Source organism: Ciona robusta, chromosome 13, assembly GCF_009617815.1.
Source record: "Ciona robusta chromosome 13, ASM961781v2".
Taxonomy (NCBI): domain Eukaryota; kingdom Metazoa; phylum Chordata; class Ascidiacea; order Phlebobranchia; family Cionidae; genus Ciona; species Ciona robusta.
This window is the reverse complement of record NC_143247.1, coordinates 2,482,315-2,498,686: the sequence shown is the minus strand read 5'-3', so window position 1 is coordinate 2,498,686 and position 16,372 is coordinate 2,482,315. Positions and strand designations below refer to the sequence as shown.

Genomic DNA, 16,372 nt, shown 5'->3' with positions numbered 1-16,372 from the left:
TACGCCTTGTGACAGCTTACGAGTTACTTATATATAAACTTGTAAAGGTTTATAATACGTTGTAGAATTTTAGGCTGAACAAAGCATATTTTCATTTGTTGTTGCTACCGGAAGTAACCTAATACATAAAGGAGAGTTTTTTACTTCTATATAAAGATATATTCTTTCTATTTTAGTACAGAATGACACATAGAAATCCTAAATACAGATACGGACTTCTTGAAACTCCAGAAACATCCGATTTTGGCGACGAAACAACATTGCAATCTTCCACAGTATGTGACAGTACGTTCCATAAAACAATAGAACAAGCTGGGCCTTCTAACCGAGCTAATATATCACCATTTACACCTACTACACCTAAATGCAACTATGTTTTTGTCGCAAAATCAAATTTTCAAGCTAATTCAAGTAATAGTTGCACACCAAAGAACAGAGTGAAGTTATCACATAACTTTACGGACAGGACTCTCCTTGCTTCTGATGAAGCTTCTACTTCCAGCAAGTCAAGTACCCCAGGTAAAATATTGAATAAATGAATGAGTGTAACTTATTTATCTTCACATAGTGAGACAATGACAACTTAGGCTTAATTTGACGGCACTGGCATAATTTGTTATGACCCAAACACAACAGGTTTTGAATAGAATTGTTTTATTAGCCATCAAAAAGAATCACCCACAAAGTTACTTACATGCTTTCTCAAATAAGACAGAACACCTCTGTTATAACAACTGTCATTGCCCAACAAAGGATAAATAAGTTAAATTCATTTATTTTTCTGCACAGTGTTCCAGGTACCCAGTGGTTACCCTCCAAAAAGAGTTGGATCTTTTCCTAATGTAGCACAAAGAACACCAGTCTTCAGGCCAAATAGCAGGTAAATATAAATACTCAGATCTACATACTAATTTACTATTACTACAAGAAAACAATATTTTGACAGATATAGTAATACATAAAAAAATAATTACCTACAAAGTTGCATACATAGTAACTCGTAAGCGGGCACGAGGTGCATAAAACAGAACACTCGTATTATAACGGCTTTCATTACTCTACAACATAAGAAAAAATAATTCATACTCATTTATTTAACTGTATTATTTTTCACAGGGCACCCAGTTCTTCTAATTTGACCAAGAGCACGCCCAGGAGGTCTATAGTTACACCTAGTGGATGTAAAAGTACACCACGAACCACGCCACGTAGTCGTAACACTCCGAAAGTATCAGAAACGCCAAGAAATAATGATCCTTCAATTGTGGTGACCATTGTAGAAGGCAGGGGTCTAGCCAGGTAGTTAAATAATGAATGAATGTAACTTATTTATCAGTGCATAGCGGGGTAATGACAGTCGTTATAACACAGGTGTTCTGTTTCTTACACCTCGTGCTCGCTTTTGAGTTACTACCACACAGTAGGACCTCACAAATATTAAATAAAATAGCAAAACGCACCCAAACTACTAACTATACCTCATATAAACCTTTCAATACCTTACTATTATAAACAGAGGCGAAATAGGAATGGCTTCAATTGACTTAAAAAATCCAATTCTGACGTTATCCCAATTTTCGGACTCTCAAACTTATGTGAAAACGCTCACAAAGCTTCAGATTTTGTCTCCAATTGAAATAGTTTTTCCAAGCACGATGTGTGATAATGGGAGCATGGCACAAGTGTTCAAATTTGTGAATGAGAATTTTCAGGTATGTTATAGACATAGTTTGTTTGTACTGTGTCTGTGTGATATTTGTGTTAAGTTATTTAGGTATGTAAATTGGGGTATAGTAGTTTGGGGTAAAATGGTACATGTTTTTATTCTCCTTTAATGTTTTGTTTCTTAGTAAACAAAGTATATTTACAGAATTATGCCGTATATCTGTGTAAACAATACAGTCACCCAGCAGGTTACAGTAGTACTGAATAAATGAACGACAGTTGTTATATTCACCTCGTGTCTGCTTACAAGTTACCAGGTTTGTAACTTTATATGCTAACTAGTAACTCTCTTCTATTCATTTCACAACAGAGTTCTAACATAACAACTGTACAAAGACATTACTTTAATGAAACAAATGGTCTTGATATGATTAAAAGATTGGTCATGAGAGAAAATAGCTCTGTGGTAATGGATGTAACAGCTAAGTAAATATGCTTTGTGTAGTGGTACTGTTCTTCTATTCTATGTGGGTGAGGTCCTTGTCAGGGGGGGCTAGGATTTAGGCCACAGTTGGCCGATTACCCTAACACCCAGACTGTTTTTATATATGTATATGTAGGTGTGAATGAATATAACTAATTTTTTCTGGTGTATTAGGGCAACAACAGTCTGTATAACACGGGTGTTTTCTTTCATACACCTCGTGCCATCCTACGAGTTACCACATATGTTACTTTGTGGGTGTTTTTTTTGTTTTTAGGGCAGTTAAAGCATCACTATATATTACTACATTAAATACACCCTAAAAAACTGTTTATTTTTTATGCATACCTAAAAGTCTGGTAAAATCCTCTGACCTATCTCTATTAGTTATGTAACAAATTTCTGTTACGTAAACTTTATATGTCCTTAAAAAACTGCACGCCGTTTTGCAAAATGCTATTGTGAATTTTTAGGGATTGAATTATTTTAGCAAAATGGTACCAAAAATGATTAACTTTACATTTTCACACCTTTGTTATTCTTTTCTATATGGTTGAGGTCCTGCAGCGTGGCTCGCCATGGGACCTAAAATTTTTTAATTTTTTATTTCAGGTACTACTGTCTTGCAGCCAGTGCAGCATTGATAAAATATGTTGAATTTGTTCAAAACACAATATACGCATCAGAATCATTGAGGATCGTATTCAAAGGCAGCGAACAAACTACTTTAATAGATGCTGGTACTTCTTCTGTGTTGGAACTCGCTGTGAATCTAAATGACCCAAAGTAAGGAATATTTATACAGGTTTTGAACTTTTTTTTTATTTGTTATCTACATGAGTAAGGTCCTACAGTGGGGCAAGACGTGCGGCTTGGGATTTAGGCCAGAGTTGGCCATTACCACTACATCCAGGGTGCTACAACCCATTAGTGACCACTGGGTTGAAGCAATGTCACTTTAATGTTTTGCCCAAAGACACATACACCTACCACTACCAGTATGGGGCATTGAACCCGGTATCCTTCGGTTACAATGCAATCGCCTAACCATTGAGCCACAGCGCCAGACAAACGCAAATTACCAATTTCTAAAAAGCTAAAAGATTTCCTTAAAAATCCTCCTAAATTTCATTATTTTTTAAAATGAAAACCTACTTAAAGAAATGTTAATAAATTTTTTTCTTCAGAAGCGACCAGTCTTTATACGGTGTTTTGAACCACACAAAGACACAGGGAGGATCCCGTCTTCTCCGTTGCAACGTCCTTCAACCTCCTAATGATGTTGAGACCATCCAAGGGAGGCTAGATTGCGTGGAGGATCTTTCAAACTCTTCAGAGCTCTTCTTTGGGTGAGCAGTGTTGCCATTTATTTTTTGCAGAGGTGCCATTTAGTTTTTCAGTGTTGCCATCTAGTAGTTCAGTGTTGAGCAGTGTCTTTTTTGTCAGTGTTCCCAGTTTTTTCTGTGGTGATTTTATTTATTTAGCAGTGTTTCTTTTTTTAGGATAGTTTTTTATTAGTTCAGTGTTTCTTTTTTCAGTTTTTCCCTTTTATATTTTAATAATAGCAGGGTAAAAGCTGTTTTATGTAAAACTAAAACATATAATGTCACCCCTGTTTTAAAAATATATCATGGCACCATTTTTCATACTACAATTATTAAATCTAACCAATCTCATTATTTTCTAGCTTGCAGTCTGTATTGGCACGATTTGACATCGATATCGACCATTTGCTATCTTCGTTAGTTCAAATACCTAAACAAGAGACAGATAAATCTCGTGAAAGACATATGACTACTGCTATATTGTTGAAACATGTTACTGAGCTGGTACCAGCATTAAGTGTAAGTTCCAAGTATATTTATATATATATATAAGTACATATATATGTAAAAGTTTACATAAATGTTATTCATTCTTGTGTCCTGGGGCAAGACAGGTGTTTTCTTACATAGACCTTATGCCCGCTTACGAGTAACCAAATTTGAAAAAATAAATAAATATAACTTGTTTAACCTTGCTTGGCAGTATAATGATAGTCGTTACTGGTTATAACGCAACTTTACTGTTTTATACACCCTAAGCCCGCTTAGTTATAAGTTACCGCAAAATGCAACTTTTGGGCAATTATATTTTTTTATTATTTTTTATATTTCAATTTTTTTATATACCCTTTGTATCTGCTTTAAAAATAATCTAAAAATGTTCTGTTTTTTTACTTTAATAGGACGTATTATCCCACGCAAAATGTGAATTATTTGTTGCATATAAGGTTTCATTACAAGATGCTAGATACGGTACGTCAGTCTCTACCTTATATTTTAATACAATATTTATTTAAGTAATTTAAAAACTAATTTACTACTTTATAGTTCAGTATGTTAATGTCTATTTTAAATTATATAATTTTTTTTATTTATACAACATTTATTTAAAGAATTTAAGAACTATTCAACACTTTCACTTTTGACTGCCTGTTTATAAAACCAGAGGTAACAGGTTCAAGGCTCGTTGCTGCTACTATTGTGGGCGCAGTATCCTTGGGCAAGAACCTTAAGTAAATTGCACAATTCTTAAATATTCTTTATTTCTTACTAAACGAATGATAAAAGAGAATGAAAACATAGACTATCTTACCCCACTCTACTATAGTAAGTTGTATATTACTGTAAATTCTTTGTATACTACCAAACAAACTATAAAAAGACTGAAAACGTGTCCCGTTTTACCCCGCCCTAATATATCTTGCATTTTTAGGTTGTATCGTTGATATAATAAACCGAACTATACATGAAGATGCAAGATACACTAAGGGGCATTTAAATATGAAAACCCAACGTTGTTTCGCGGTAAAGCAGGGACTACATGGCGTATTAGACCTTTCAAGGATCACATATACTGAACTAATTGAAGATATAAATGGTAAGTTAATTAGACATAGTATAGGCCTTATGTGTGATAGTCATAAGTGTAATGTCAATTAATCACCCACAAAGTACCATACATGGTAACTCGTAAGCTGGCACCAGGTGTATAAACACCTGTGTTATATTATCTGTCGTTTTCCGGCCTAGCGAGGATAATGTAAGTTACAGCGAGCATAAGGTGTATATGGCCACACAGTACTGTATAAAACTGTTCCAAACTTTCTACAGAACTAATAGCACAGCTTGGTGACAAACATGGGCTACCATTGAAAAGTGCTTATACTATATCACGTGGCTTTCATATACAACTAGCTACAAAAGCAACAGATCAACTGCCATCTGACTTTATAAAGGTATATAGGAGTTACTTGTTTGGCACACACGGTATATTCATACACCTCATGTTTACTGTTGAGTTATACCATGGGTGTCTTCTTATATACTAGGCTAGGCTTATATATATTTTTATACATCATATTCATACACCTCATGCTCACTGTCAAGTTGTAACATGGGTGTCTTCTTATACTTTTATACACAGACACGCATGGTGTATTCATACACCCCATGCTTACTGTTGAGTTATAACATGGGTGTCTTCTTATACACCAGACACACATGGTGTATTCATACACTTCATGCTTACTGTCAAGTTATAACATGGGTGTCTTCCTATAGGTTTCCAAAACAAAGTCATCATACAGTTTCACTACAGAAGATCTTATGAGACTAAACAACAGAGTTGAAATATCTGTTAAAGACATCAACTTGTTATCAGATTCGTAAGTTGTATGATTTTACCTTTGTGGTTTTTATTCTACTGTGACTGTGCTGCTTTTCCATGATTTCAGTTTCAATTTAGTAAAAATAATCTACATAAAACATCAAAATGTCGATACCAGTAATAAAAGTTCCAACTTTTAATTTATCAAACAGTTCATAAACCTGCTACGTAATTGCTTTAACCCCAGTGGTCCCTTATGGTTTGTCCAAGGTGTCAGCCATATATAAAAATAAATAAATAATTAACCCAGAAAGTTACATACGTGGTAACTTGTAAGCAGGCCTAAGGTGTATGAAACAGAACACCCGTGTTATAACGACTGTTATTTGGCCACGTGAGAATAAACAAGTTACATTTATGATTCATTTTATTTGATATATATTAGATAACTGCTTTGTGTATTAACAATACCTTTCTTTTTTCCCATAGTCTTGTAACAGAGCTCTTATCAGAAGTGCGGACTTGTATAGGATGTTTATACAACCTATCTGAGATTGTATCTACACTAGATATGCTTATGTCATTTGCACATGTTAGAACAGTTACAGATTGTGGTAGGTACTTTTATATATATATATATATATATATATATATATATTGTTTATACTTTTTTTATTTATTTTAATATGTACGTATACTTATTTTTAAGGCCGTTGATAATTTAGTTTGTGTGCCTGCCTATAGCCTAGAGGTAATGGGTTCAAGGCTTGACGCTGCTACCATTGTGGGCGTATATGTCTTTGGGCAAGACACTTAACGACAATTGCTCCAATCCAGTGGTTTCTTATGAAAATATGCTTCTTATTAAAAAAATATTAATTTATTTACAATTTAAAACAGAACATCTGTGTAACAACAACTATCATATGCCGGCCATGCAAGGATAAGTAAAATATCTTGAAAACTTTGTAAAACAACATTTTTTAGTTCGTCCCGAATTTACGGACACTCTGGCAGTTAAAAGTGGTCGGCACCCTGTGTTGGATCGTGTGCTGCCATCTTTGGTCCCAAACAACATATACGCAGCTGATGGGACCAACTTTAGCGTGATTACGGGACCAAATATGAGCGGCAAGTCAACTTATTTGAAAATGATAGCCTTATTACAGGTAGGTTTTTTTCTTGAAGTTTTAGGAAATTTCTTTTTTAGTTACACTACATTTTTGGGGTAAAGAACCTAACGACAATTGCTTCAACTTTTGGATTGTCTAAATGTATTAAAAAATAATCACCCAAAAAGTTATATATATGATAACTCGTAAGCGGGCACGAGGTGTATAAAACAGAACACCGGTGTTATAACGACTATTGTTGCTCCGTCATGCAAGAATAAATAAGTTACATTTATTTGTATTTACAAACTAATGAAAATATATTTATTCATCAATTAATTGGATACAATCACCATTTGGTAAATTTTTTATTTATTTGTTCATTTCCAGGTGATGGCACAGATCGGATGTTTCGTCCCAGCTGACTTTGCATCTTTCCGCATCTCGGATCAAATCTTCTCGAGGATCGGAAGTGATGACGACATGGAGACGAACTCTTCTACGTTTGTGCTCGAGATGAAAGAGGTTTGGGGGTTGACAGTGAGCATGAGGTGTATGAATACACCATGTGTTTCTGGTGTATAAGAAGACACCCATGTTATAACTTGACAGTGAGCATGACGTGTATGAATACACCATGTGTGTCTGGCGTATAATAAAATCCAACTTCCGTTATACCTCGACAGCGAGCACAAGGTCCATCATATTTACACGCCCCTCCCCCCAGATAAACTACATCTTACAAAACTGCGAAGGCAACAGTTTAATTCTAATCGATGAATTAGGCCGCGGTACATCAACTGAAGAAGGAATTGGACTATGTTGGGCTATTTCAGAATTCCTGCTAGTTCAAAAGGTATTTAGTGTTATAATAACTGTCTATGGTACAGTGGTTTGGCTGTAGCTGAAAGGTTATGGGTTCAAGACTTGATGCTGCTATCATTACGGGCGTGTTTGAATGAATAAATGTAACTTACTTTATGCTCCTGTTGCCGGAAAGACAGTCGTTATAACACGGGTGTTTGTACGCCTGTCAGCTTACGAGTTACCATGTATGTTACTTTGTAGGTGATTATTTATTTATTTATTTTTTTTTTTGACAACTCATTAGTGACCACTAACTTGTTTTTTTATAAATAATGGCAATTGCTGTAACCTAGTGGCCCCTTTTGGATTGTATTAAATAGTGACCGACAAAGTTACATATGTGATAACACGTAAACAGGCGTGAGGTGTATGAAACAGAACACCTGTGTTATAACGACTGCCATTGGATAATTAAGTGACATCTATTCATCTATTAAATTACAATAACGGCTGTAAAAATCTGAAATGTGTTTTTAATTTTCAGTCTTTCACATTTTTTGCAACTCATTTTCTTGAGTTGTGTCGTTTGGAGACAATTTACCCCAACGTGGAAAATTATCATATGCAGGTATGTTTTGTCTTTTTATCTGTTTTATATTCTATATGGGTAAGATACTACAGCATGGCATGTCATTGGAGCTGAGGTTTAGGCGAGAGTTGGCCCCTTACCCCAACATCCAGAGTGCTACAACCTATTAGTGACCACTGGGTTTGAGAAACGTATTTTAAGTGTCTTGCCCAAAAATACATAGGCATATCAGTGTCTTCTTATGCACTAGACACACATGGTTTATTCATACACCTCATGCTCACTGTCAAGTTATAACATGGGTGTCTTCTTATACACCAGACACACATGGTGTATTCATACACCTCATGCTCACTGTTGAGTTATAACATGAGTGTCTTCTTATACACCAGATACACATGGTGTATTCATACACCTCATGCTCACTGTCGAGTTATAACATGGGTGTCTTCTTATACACCAGACACACATGGTGTATTCATACACTTCATGCTCACTGTCAAGTTATAACATGGGTGTCTTCTTATACACCAGACACACATGGTGTATTCATACACCTCATGCTCACTGTTGAGTTATAACATGAGTGTCTTTTTAGATACAACACATAGTTTCTGCGAAAGGCAGTTTACGAAAAGTAAGTTACACTTATGTTTTGTCAAAAGGACACACAGAAGAAAAACATTACGGTAAAATTTTATTAACTTTAAATATGTTTTTAATATGAATATAAATGATATCTCAAATTGGGATCTCATTTAGGACTACATAAATATACTAATATAAATTAAATAAGCCCTATAAATTTTATAACACGGGTGTTCTGTTTCATACACGTCATGCCGGCTTTTTTGTGTTAACTAATTGGTTGTCTAAATGATCAACTATAAATTAAAAAATAACCCACAAAGTTACATACATTGTAACTTGAAAGCGGTCATAAAGTTTTTGTAATTGAACACTTGTGTTATAACGACTTTAGTTGCCACACCATGCAAGGATAAAGAGGTTACGTTCTTCATTCAATCATTCATAGCTTTAAAGTGGTCACAAGGTGTATGAAACAGAACACCCGTGTTTTAACGACTATCATAACCTTCCATGCAAGGATGAATAACTTACATTCAATCAGGCATTTAAATAGGTTAAATTCATTCTTTTAGGCATTACATGAAATAAATATATTATATTCCAGGTCTACAGTTAGCGGAATTGTTCAATTTTCCATCCTCTGTGATGTCACAAGCGCGGGAAATAGCAGCCAGTATGCAAGAGACTTCAGATACGGCTGATATTGTTACAACTGCTGAGAGGAAAAAGGATAATGCTGACTACAGGTGAATTATTGGGGTACTATATGAATGAATGAATCTAACTTATGTGAAGAACTGCCATTCACAAAGTTACATACATGGTAACTCGTAAGTAGGCACTGCTGTTCCACAGCCATGTGGGCATAAGTGATATTCATTCATACTTATATCTATGTATAAATGGAAGGGTGGGAAAGATGGGACACCTTTTGATTCTATTTTCTCGTATCATTTGCTAGTAAACAAAGAACATTCAAAGAATTATTAAACTGTGTCCTCACGACTCCCATAGACGGTTGTTGATTGTTTAAAACACGATCAGAATATTTGGATATTATGTGCTAAAGTCGTCCCATTTTCCCCCACCCTACTATATATACATCTAGGTATTGAGATAATCTTAGACTCTAATAGACCTCACACATATAGAATAAATCTCAGCACTGTGACCATTAGTTTTAAAAGGTTTTAAATATTATACAGTTATGATATAGGAATTACAATTTTCTAGATTTGCCACAAAATTACTTCAAGTCTCTAGAAGTTCTAAGTTAAGCAGTGAAGCTTTAAAGGAATATCTGAAAAGGTATGTTACATTTATATAATAAAAGAAGGTTGTGCTAATGCTATTGGCAGATGTGTCCTTGAGAAAGACACTTAATGGCAACTGCTCCAACCCAGTGGTCACTAATGGGTTGTTTAAAGTGCCAGCCATTAAAAAAAAAAATAGAAATAAAAGATAAAAATACAATCACCTACAATGTTACTTAATATAGCAACTCATAAAAAAACAGGGCTTAAAGAAACACAACACCTATGTTATAACTGACATTGCCCCGCCACGTGAAGATAAATAAGTTACATTAACTTCTACGTTTATTATTTGTCTCTGAACTTTTTTTCAGGTTACGAGAAGAGTATGAAAAAGAAATTAGTGTAAATATAACATCGCCTAATCCTGATAATGAAACTGGTAAAACACCGCCAGATGATCAACCGCTTGCCCCCGTTTCCTCCCTGTTTGAGAAGAGCAACTCTGCTCACCAGATGGTGCCAGAGAGCGGTATTTCAGTTTGAATTTTTGTTTGTTTTTTAATTTTTATTTTCTTTTTTTTAACAAAGTTTTCTGGTTTTATAAATATAGTTTTTTGAAACAACTTTTTGCGTCCATGCTTTTAAGGTAAAAAGTATTTCAGTTTGACCTATTTTTGTTTGTTTTTTATAAAACAAGGTTTTTAAACATTTTTCTATGATTTTACAAGTACTTAACTTTTTTCTATAGTTTTCTACTATTTGTTAGTTTTTAAGCAGTTTTTTAATAGATTTTACTTTAATTTTATGGTAAAAACAGACATTTTAAGCCTAGTTTAAAACGCTGTGAAAATCTAACTTTTTTTCTTTTTGTTGGCTATTTTTACATGCAGTTTTTCTTTGTCAGTTCTTATAAAGTTTCAGATGAAAATACAGTTTTATATGAGTCAGTGTGTTTGTTTAGTAAGCGCAACGTACAACGCAAAAGGATAACAAGTGACTATCACCAATCCCGTCATAAAAATGAAAAATTTTTCAAATCTTCGGTTTTCTTCTATCTCATAATCACTCCTCGTTTTTTCCTCCTGGAAGCTCTCCCCTCTCCTCTTCTTTCTCTCTTCGTTTACTCTTTGCTCAAACACGTCTCTCCTCCCTTCCTCTTGCTCTCTGATTATGTCATAATAAAGCTCTTTTGCTTTAGTAGGGTGAATTCGGTAAAATCCAGTTTTACGCGAATTATGGAACATGAAATTGTGCAAAATTTCAAATAATTTTTCACACCATGTCTGCTCTACTACGTAATGGGCTGGAATATCTGCCTCAAAATCTGGTTGTATTTTTTGCTGGTGATATTCATTTTCAGATTCTGAAACTAAAAGAATAACGAATGAATGTAACTTGTTTATCATCGCACGTCGGGGTAATGATAGTCGTTATAACACAGGTGTTTTATTCATACACCTCGTGTCTTTTTTTATGGAATACTGTTACTATTATAGTAGGGTGGGGGAAGATGGGATACCTTTTTATTCTTTTTTTCTCGTTCCATTTGGCAGTAAACGAATAAAATAAATTCAAAGAATTATAAAACCGTATCCTCACGACTACCATAGACCGTTGTTAAATGTTTAAAACACGATAAGTATATTTGAATATTTTGTGCTAAATGTGTCCCGTTTTCCCCACCGTACTATGTAACAAAATCACGCAGAAAGTTACAGACGAGGTAATATAATACTCGTGTTATAACGACTGTTGTTGCTTTGCCATGCGAGAATAAAACGGTAACGAAGATCGGAAAAGTTAGTAGAAAAGCGAAAATATTTGAAGTAACTCTAAAACGACATTCGTTATAACACGCTAATGGATAAATAAAAAATTTAGTAATACCGACATAGACTTAAAAAATCACCAAATATTATTTCTATATAATATTTACCATTTTTCGTTTCGGTTTGAATATTACATTTTAGTTTCTGTTTTTCAATTTTTGGGCTCAAGTCCCCGCCCGCTTTTGCTTCTGCCCGTTTTTTCTTAGACTTGGGCGAGTACTTTGACTTTTTCCCTGTATGCCGCTGGCGTAGGTAGGTCGTATCGCCGTTTGCCATTTCTGGAGTTTTTTCCATTGTAAATGAACGAGTAAATACGAATTAGTAAGTAAATTAGTAATTTCCCATAGTAATTGGGCCATTGATCTAATTATGCGGTCGTAAACTATCATTAAAACGTAATAAAGTGTCTTGTTTTGTATGCCAGTTACCGGAAATTGCTTAAAACTCTTGGAAATCGTTAATGTGTGAAATATACGTTGTATTTATATCTTCGAATACAGTAGCGAAGATCAGATTAATTAAAATAACGAAGAAATTGATCTTAGCAGCAAAACGATATTCGGTAAAAACACGCCGTTAGTAAAAACTCCTTGGCTGTTAAACCTAAAATACGGTAGGCTATAAATTAACTCGTATAGAGTAAAAAGTATTTTTCTAAACCAAATTAATATGTGCGTAAATTTTACACGAAAAAAACGGTCGCTATTTTATATAAAATCGCTTGTAAGTAATTTTGCCGGGTGCCTACTGAATTTATTGTTTAAATGAGTAATAACATAATTTATTATTTATGTCTTCAAATTAATAAAACAATAAAAATAAGAAGCAAAATGACAATAATTAAAAACACACTACGGGTAAAAACTACTTCAAAATGTGTCAAAATACGCGTAAAATCGTTCGGCTGTGAGCATGGGGTCTCTACCAAATCCGTATTTGGTGTTTAAGTCGGAGATTAAAATATGAATAACGTTTTCCGTGCTAAAACGAGAAAGTTTGACTTCGTGTTTGCATTCAGTATTTACAGCCAACAAATTATGACGTAGGTCGCAATCAGTCAAGCGTGGCAGACGTCTATGACGTCAAAAGGAAACGAGTTTACGAAACAAAGGGGTTTGTGATACCATAAGTGACGCGCGAGACGGCGGTCTCCAGTTTCGGACGCTTCTCCTGCTATCAAGTACTGTTTAGTGTTGTGGAGTTAGATACTGGTTTCGTTTTCAATAGAACAGCAACTGAAAAGTCTATTAGTCAACCTATAGAATTACCTTTTGTGATTTATTTGTTCGATTTTACAACAGCGAAAAAATCTATTAGTCAACCGTACAGAGTAGAATATTGAATGAAAAATTATGTTTGTGTAGTTTAGTATATAGAACTGTTCTTAGTTATTTTAAGGGAAATGGCGAAAGTAAGATTTACAACAATAGAAACAGCTAAAATGGACTTAAAGTTTAGCTTAGGTCAATTTTTAGTAGTTTAACTTTTGGGAAAATGGTTCCAGTTAATTTTAAACCAGTTTCAAAAGAGTATAATAGCCTACTGGTCCATTACATTCGATTTCAGAACATTTTTAGCAATTGTTTTTCAGTATTTGTAAGATTTTTTAGTAAACTTGGCTTTATAGAGTTTTGTTTAAGCTATAGATGTTGTAATCATTTTAAAGTTACGTATAATCTGTTTTTGTTTTGTGTATCGTGTATTAAAGTGTTCAAATGCTTATTGTATAAAGTATATTGCATTCACCACATTAATCAATTAGGTTCTCTATGTTTGACAACTATAAATGTAGCTGTATTTTAACAATGTCATCTCAGATTTTACCCTGCTGTTAGGTGTCTATACAAACAAGCAGAGCCAAAGTATATTGCATTCACCACATTAATCAATGAGGTTCCCTATGTTTGACAACTATGAGTGTAACTGTATTTTAACAATGTCACCTCAGATTTTACCCTGCTGTTAGGTGTCTATACAAACAAGCAGAGCCAAAGTATATTGCATTCACCACATTAATCAATGAAGTTCCCTATGTTTGAAGACTATGAATGTAACTGTATTTTAACAATGTCACCCCACACTTCAATAGAAAAAAGTTAAAAAACATGACGCCTATGTTAAGTACATAGAACATAAGTGTCTATTTATAGTTGACCCATTTTCCTTTTCTGTCTTGAAAATACATTACAACATTGGTGTAGCCTTAAAGCCTAATACCCCTACGGAGTATCCTATTTCATATTAGTGTCTGTTTTTATGTTTTCAAGTGTGTTTTATGCTCTGGGGTGGGCCAAAGCACTGGAAAAATTGTGTAACATGTTCTGAACTCTGGCTTTTGTAATTTGATCCAATTAATGACTTAGTTGTCGGAAACCTGTTTTGTTGTTGTTTTGCAGCATTGGTTTAGTTTGGGAATAAAATGTTAGTGTATCTCAGAAGGCTTGTAGTTAGGGATGCACATTACAGAATTTCGAATCCATGAGATTCGAATCCTTTTGTATTCGAATCTATTTACGGGATTCGGTATTCTGTTTAATGACGTCATTACACGTCATCTCATATACTATATTAACAATTTTTGAAAGTTATTAATTTTGAAAAAAAAATATTTTTGTGTTTGTGGGACTTTCGAGAGTAAACGTTTCGTAACGTCTTTTAATAGCCTGCTATACGTTTCATAACGCAAAAACTACCCAATAGTACAATTTTTGATCATTTTACAAGTCAAGATCCAACAAGGCTGTTATGAAAGGGTCAATAAACTGACTTTTGTGGGTAAAATTTTTTTTTCCTATAAATATAAAAAGATTCGAAATTCTAGATTCGGAATTCTAGATTCGAATTAAAGTATTCTAGGATATCCTAGAATACCTAATTATTCTGTAATGTGCATCCCTACTTGTAGTCATTACTCATTACCATTGTAGGCGTAAGTTTCCTTGGGCAAGACACTTGTTGGCAATTGCTTCAATTAACCCAGTGGTCACTAATTGGTTGTCTAGATTGTCAGCCATACAGTAAAAAAAGATTAAAGTTACATAGGTGGTAACTCATAAGTGGGAACAAGGTGTATGAAAAAGAACATCCGTGTTATAATGACTTTTATTTTCACTGTTTAAGCAGCAATTAGCTATTTTTATTATTTTACAGATTTTTAGCCATGTGTTTACTAGGTTTTATTTATTATTGAGTTTTATCGAGAAAAAAACATAGAGTGAAACTGCAAGCTGTGACAATTTCTTCTGTGTTGAGATAAAATATAAGAGTCGTTTCAAGGAAACTGTGATAAAAGTGCCAAAATGTCAGTAGAAGATCCATTTTTTGTTGTGAAAAGGTAAAATTGTGATACTATATTTGTTATTATGTGTTATATTAATTTATAAACCGAGTGTTTGTCTACGAAACACAAACACATGTAAATAAATAAATTCACTAAAGATTAAAAAAAAATGTTTTTTTTTAGCGAGGTAGAAAAATCCATAAACAATTGTCGGGAATTGCACTCCCGGTGGCGAGACATGCTAAACGAGACGAAATCAATGAAGCGTGGAGACTACGATAAAGTTAGCAACGATTTACGAAACGGGCTCCGAAGCATTGAGTGGGATTTAGAAGATTTAGACGAAACAATTGATATCCTTTAAATATTTATTATAATTTTAAACTTAAGCTATTTATTTGTACTAGTTTTTATGTATTTATACTAGTACTAGTTGTATTTGTACTGTACTAGTTTTTATGTATTTGTACTAGTTTTTTAGTATTTGTACTAGTTTTTATGTATTTGTACTAGTTTTTATGTATTTGTACTAGTTTTTATGTTATTGCTTGGGTAATGGGCCAACTCTGGCCAAAATTTATTATAGTTTTAACTAGTTATGGTATAATATTACTCGTTTTAATGCAGTGTTGGACCAACTCTGGCCTAAAAATGTCATGTTTTATGATCTCATCCATATAAAACTAGTACTTATTCTTTTATTTATTTAATGGCATGCCTTTAGAACAATGGATACAGGTTCAAATCTTGGTGTTGCTACCATTGTGGGCGTATATGTCCTTGGGGAAGACACTTAATTACACTCCTTATGATGTCTCATTTTAACGGCAATACTACATAACCCATTAACCGCCCCCAAAAATTAACCCGACTTTCAAAAACCATTCATCCGTATTAATATATTGACCCCTTAACCCCATCTTCACGCATCGTCGAATGCAACCCCGCCAAGTTCCGAATAGACGGATCTGAGTTGTCTGCTCGACGAGATTTTATCTCAGCCACCAGAAACCGAATCGTGGAAATGAAAAACGAACTAAATGACCCCCAGGCTAAAGCAAAAGCTGATAAACTCTTAAGAAATGTAAGTGATATTATAATATGAGTC

The 16,372-nt window shown here is 34.1% G+C and overlaps 3 protein-coding genes across 26 annotated transcripts in view; 2 read left to right on the top strand and 1 right to left on the bottom strand.

The window, feature by feature from the left end:
* Positions 1 to 124: 124 nt before the first annotated feature.
* Positions 125 to 15,131, top strand: LOC149725769 (mutS protein homolog 4-like). 2 transcript variants are annotated; one of them, XM_089891151.1, is made up of 21 exons: positions 125 to 519; positions 790 to 880; positions 1,117 to 1,299; positions 1,517 to 1,712; positions 2,036 to 2,151; positions 2,762 to 2,935; positions 3,337 to 3,498; positions 3,837 to 3,993; positions 4,377 to 4,446; positions 4,907 to 5,071; positions 5,305 to 5,429; positions 5,755 to 5,858; positions 6,290 to 6,414; positions 6,788 to 6,969; positions 7,303 to 7,437; positions 7,640 to 7,768; positions 8,264 to 8,347; positions 8,907 to 8,997; positions 9,504 to 9,645; positions 10,133 to 10,207; positions 10,527 to 15,131. In XM_089891151.1, the coding sequence occupies exons 1-21, from the start codon at positions 183 to 185 to the stop codon at positions 10,696 to 10,698; spliced, it is 3,015 nt and encodes a 1,004-aa protein (XP_089747277.1). In that variant the 5' UTR covers positions 125 to 182; the 3' UTR covers positions 10,699 to 15,131. The 2 variants fall into 2 exon arrangements, with proteins under 2 accessions (XP_089747277.1, XP_089747278.1); XM_089891152.1 differs by lacking the exons at positions 1,117 to 1,299; positions 1,517 to 1,712; positions 2,036 to 2,151.
* Positions 11,100 to 12,278, bottom strand: LOC149725770 (uncharacterized). Its single transcript, XM_089891198.1, has 2 exons — positions 12,092 to 12,278; positions 11,100 to 11,524 (listed from the first exon to the last, which is right to left on the bottom strand). The coding sequence occupies exons 1-2, from the start codon at positions 12,276 to 12,278 to the stop codon at positions 11,100 to 11,102; spliced, it is 612 nt and encodes a 203-aa protein (XP_089747324.1).
* The window catches only part of LOC149725768 (syntaxin-6-like), a 17,792-nt gene continuing 16,549 nt past the window's right edge, over positions 15,130 to 16,372 (top strand). For all 23 annotated transcript variants that reach the window (XM_089891172.1, XM_089891170.1, XM_089891171.1 and 20 more), the window contains exons 1-3: positions 15,130 to 15,318; positions 15,448 to 15,617; positions 16,191 to 16,348. In XM_089891172.1, coding sequence (XP_089747298.1) covers positions 15,284 to 15,318; positions 15,448 to 15,617; positions 16,191 to 16,348 — 363 coding nt within the window. In that variant the 5' untranslated portion in view covers positions 15,130 to 15,283. The remainder of the gene's footprint in view (positions 15,319 to 15,447; positions 15,618 to 16,190; positions 16,349 to 16,372) is intronic.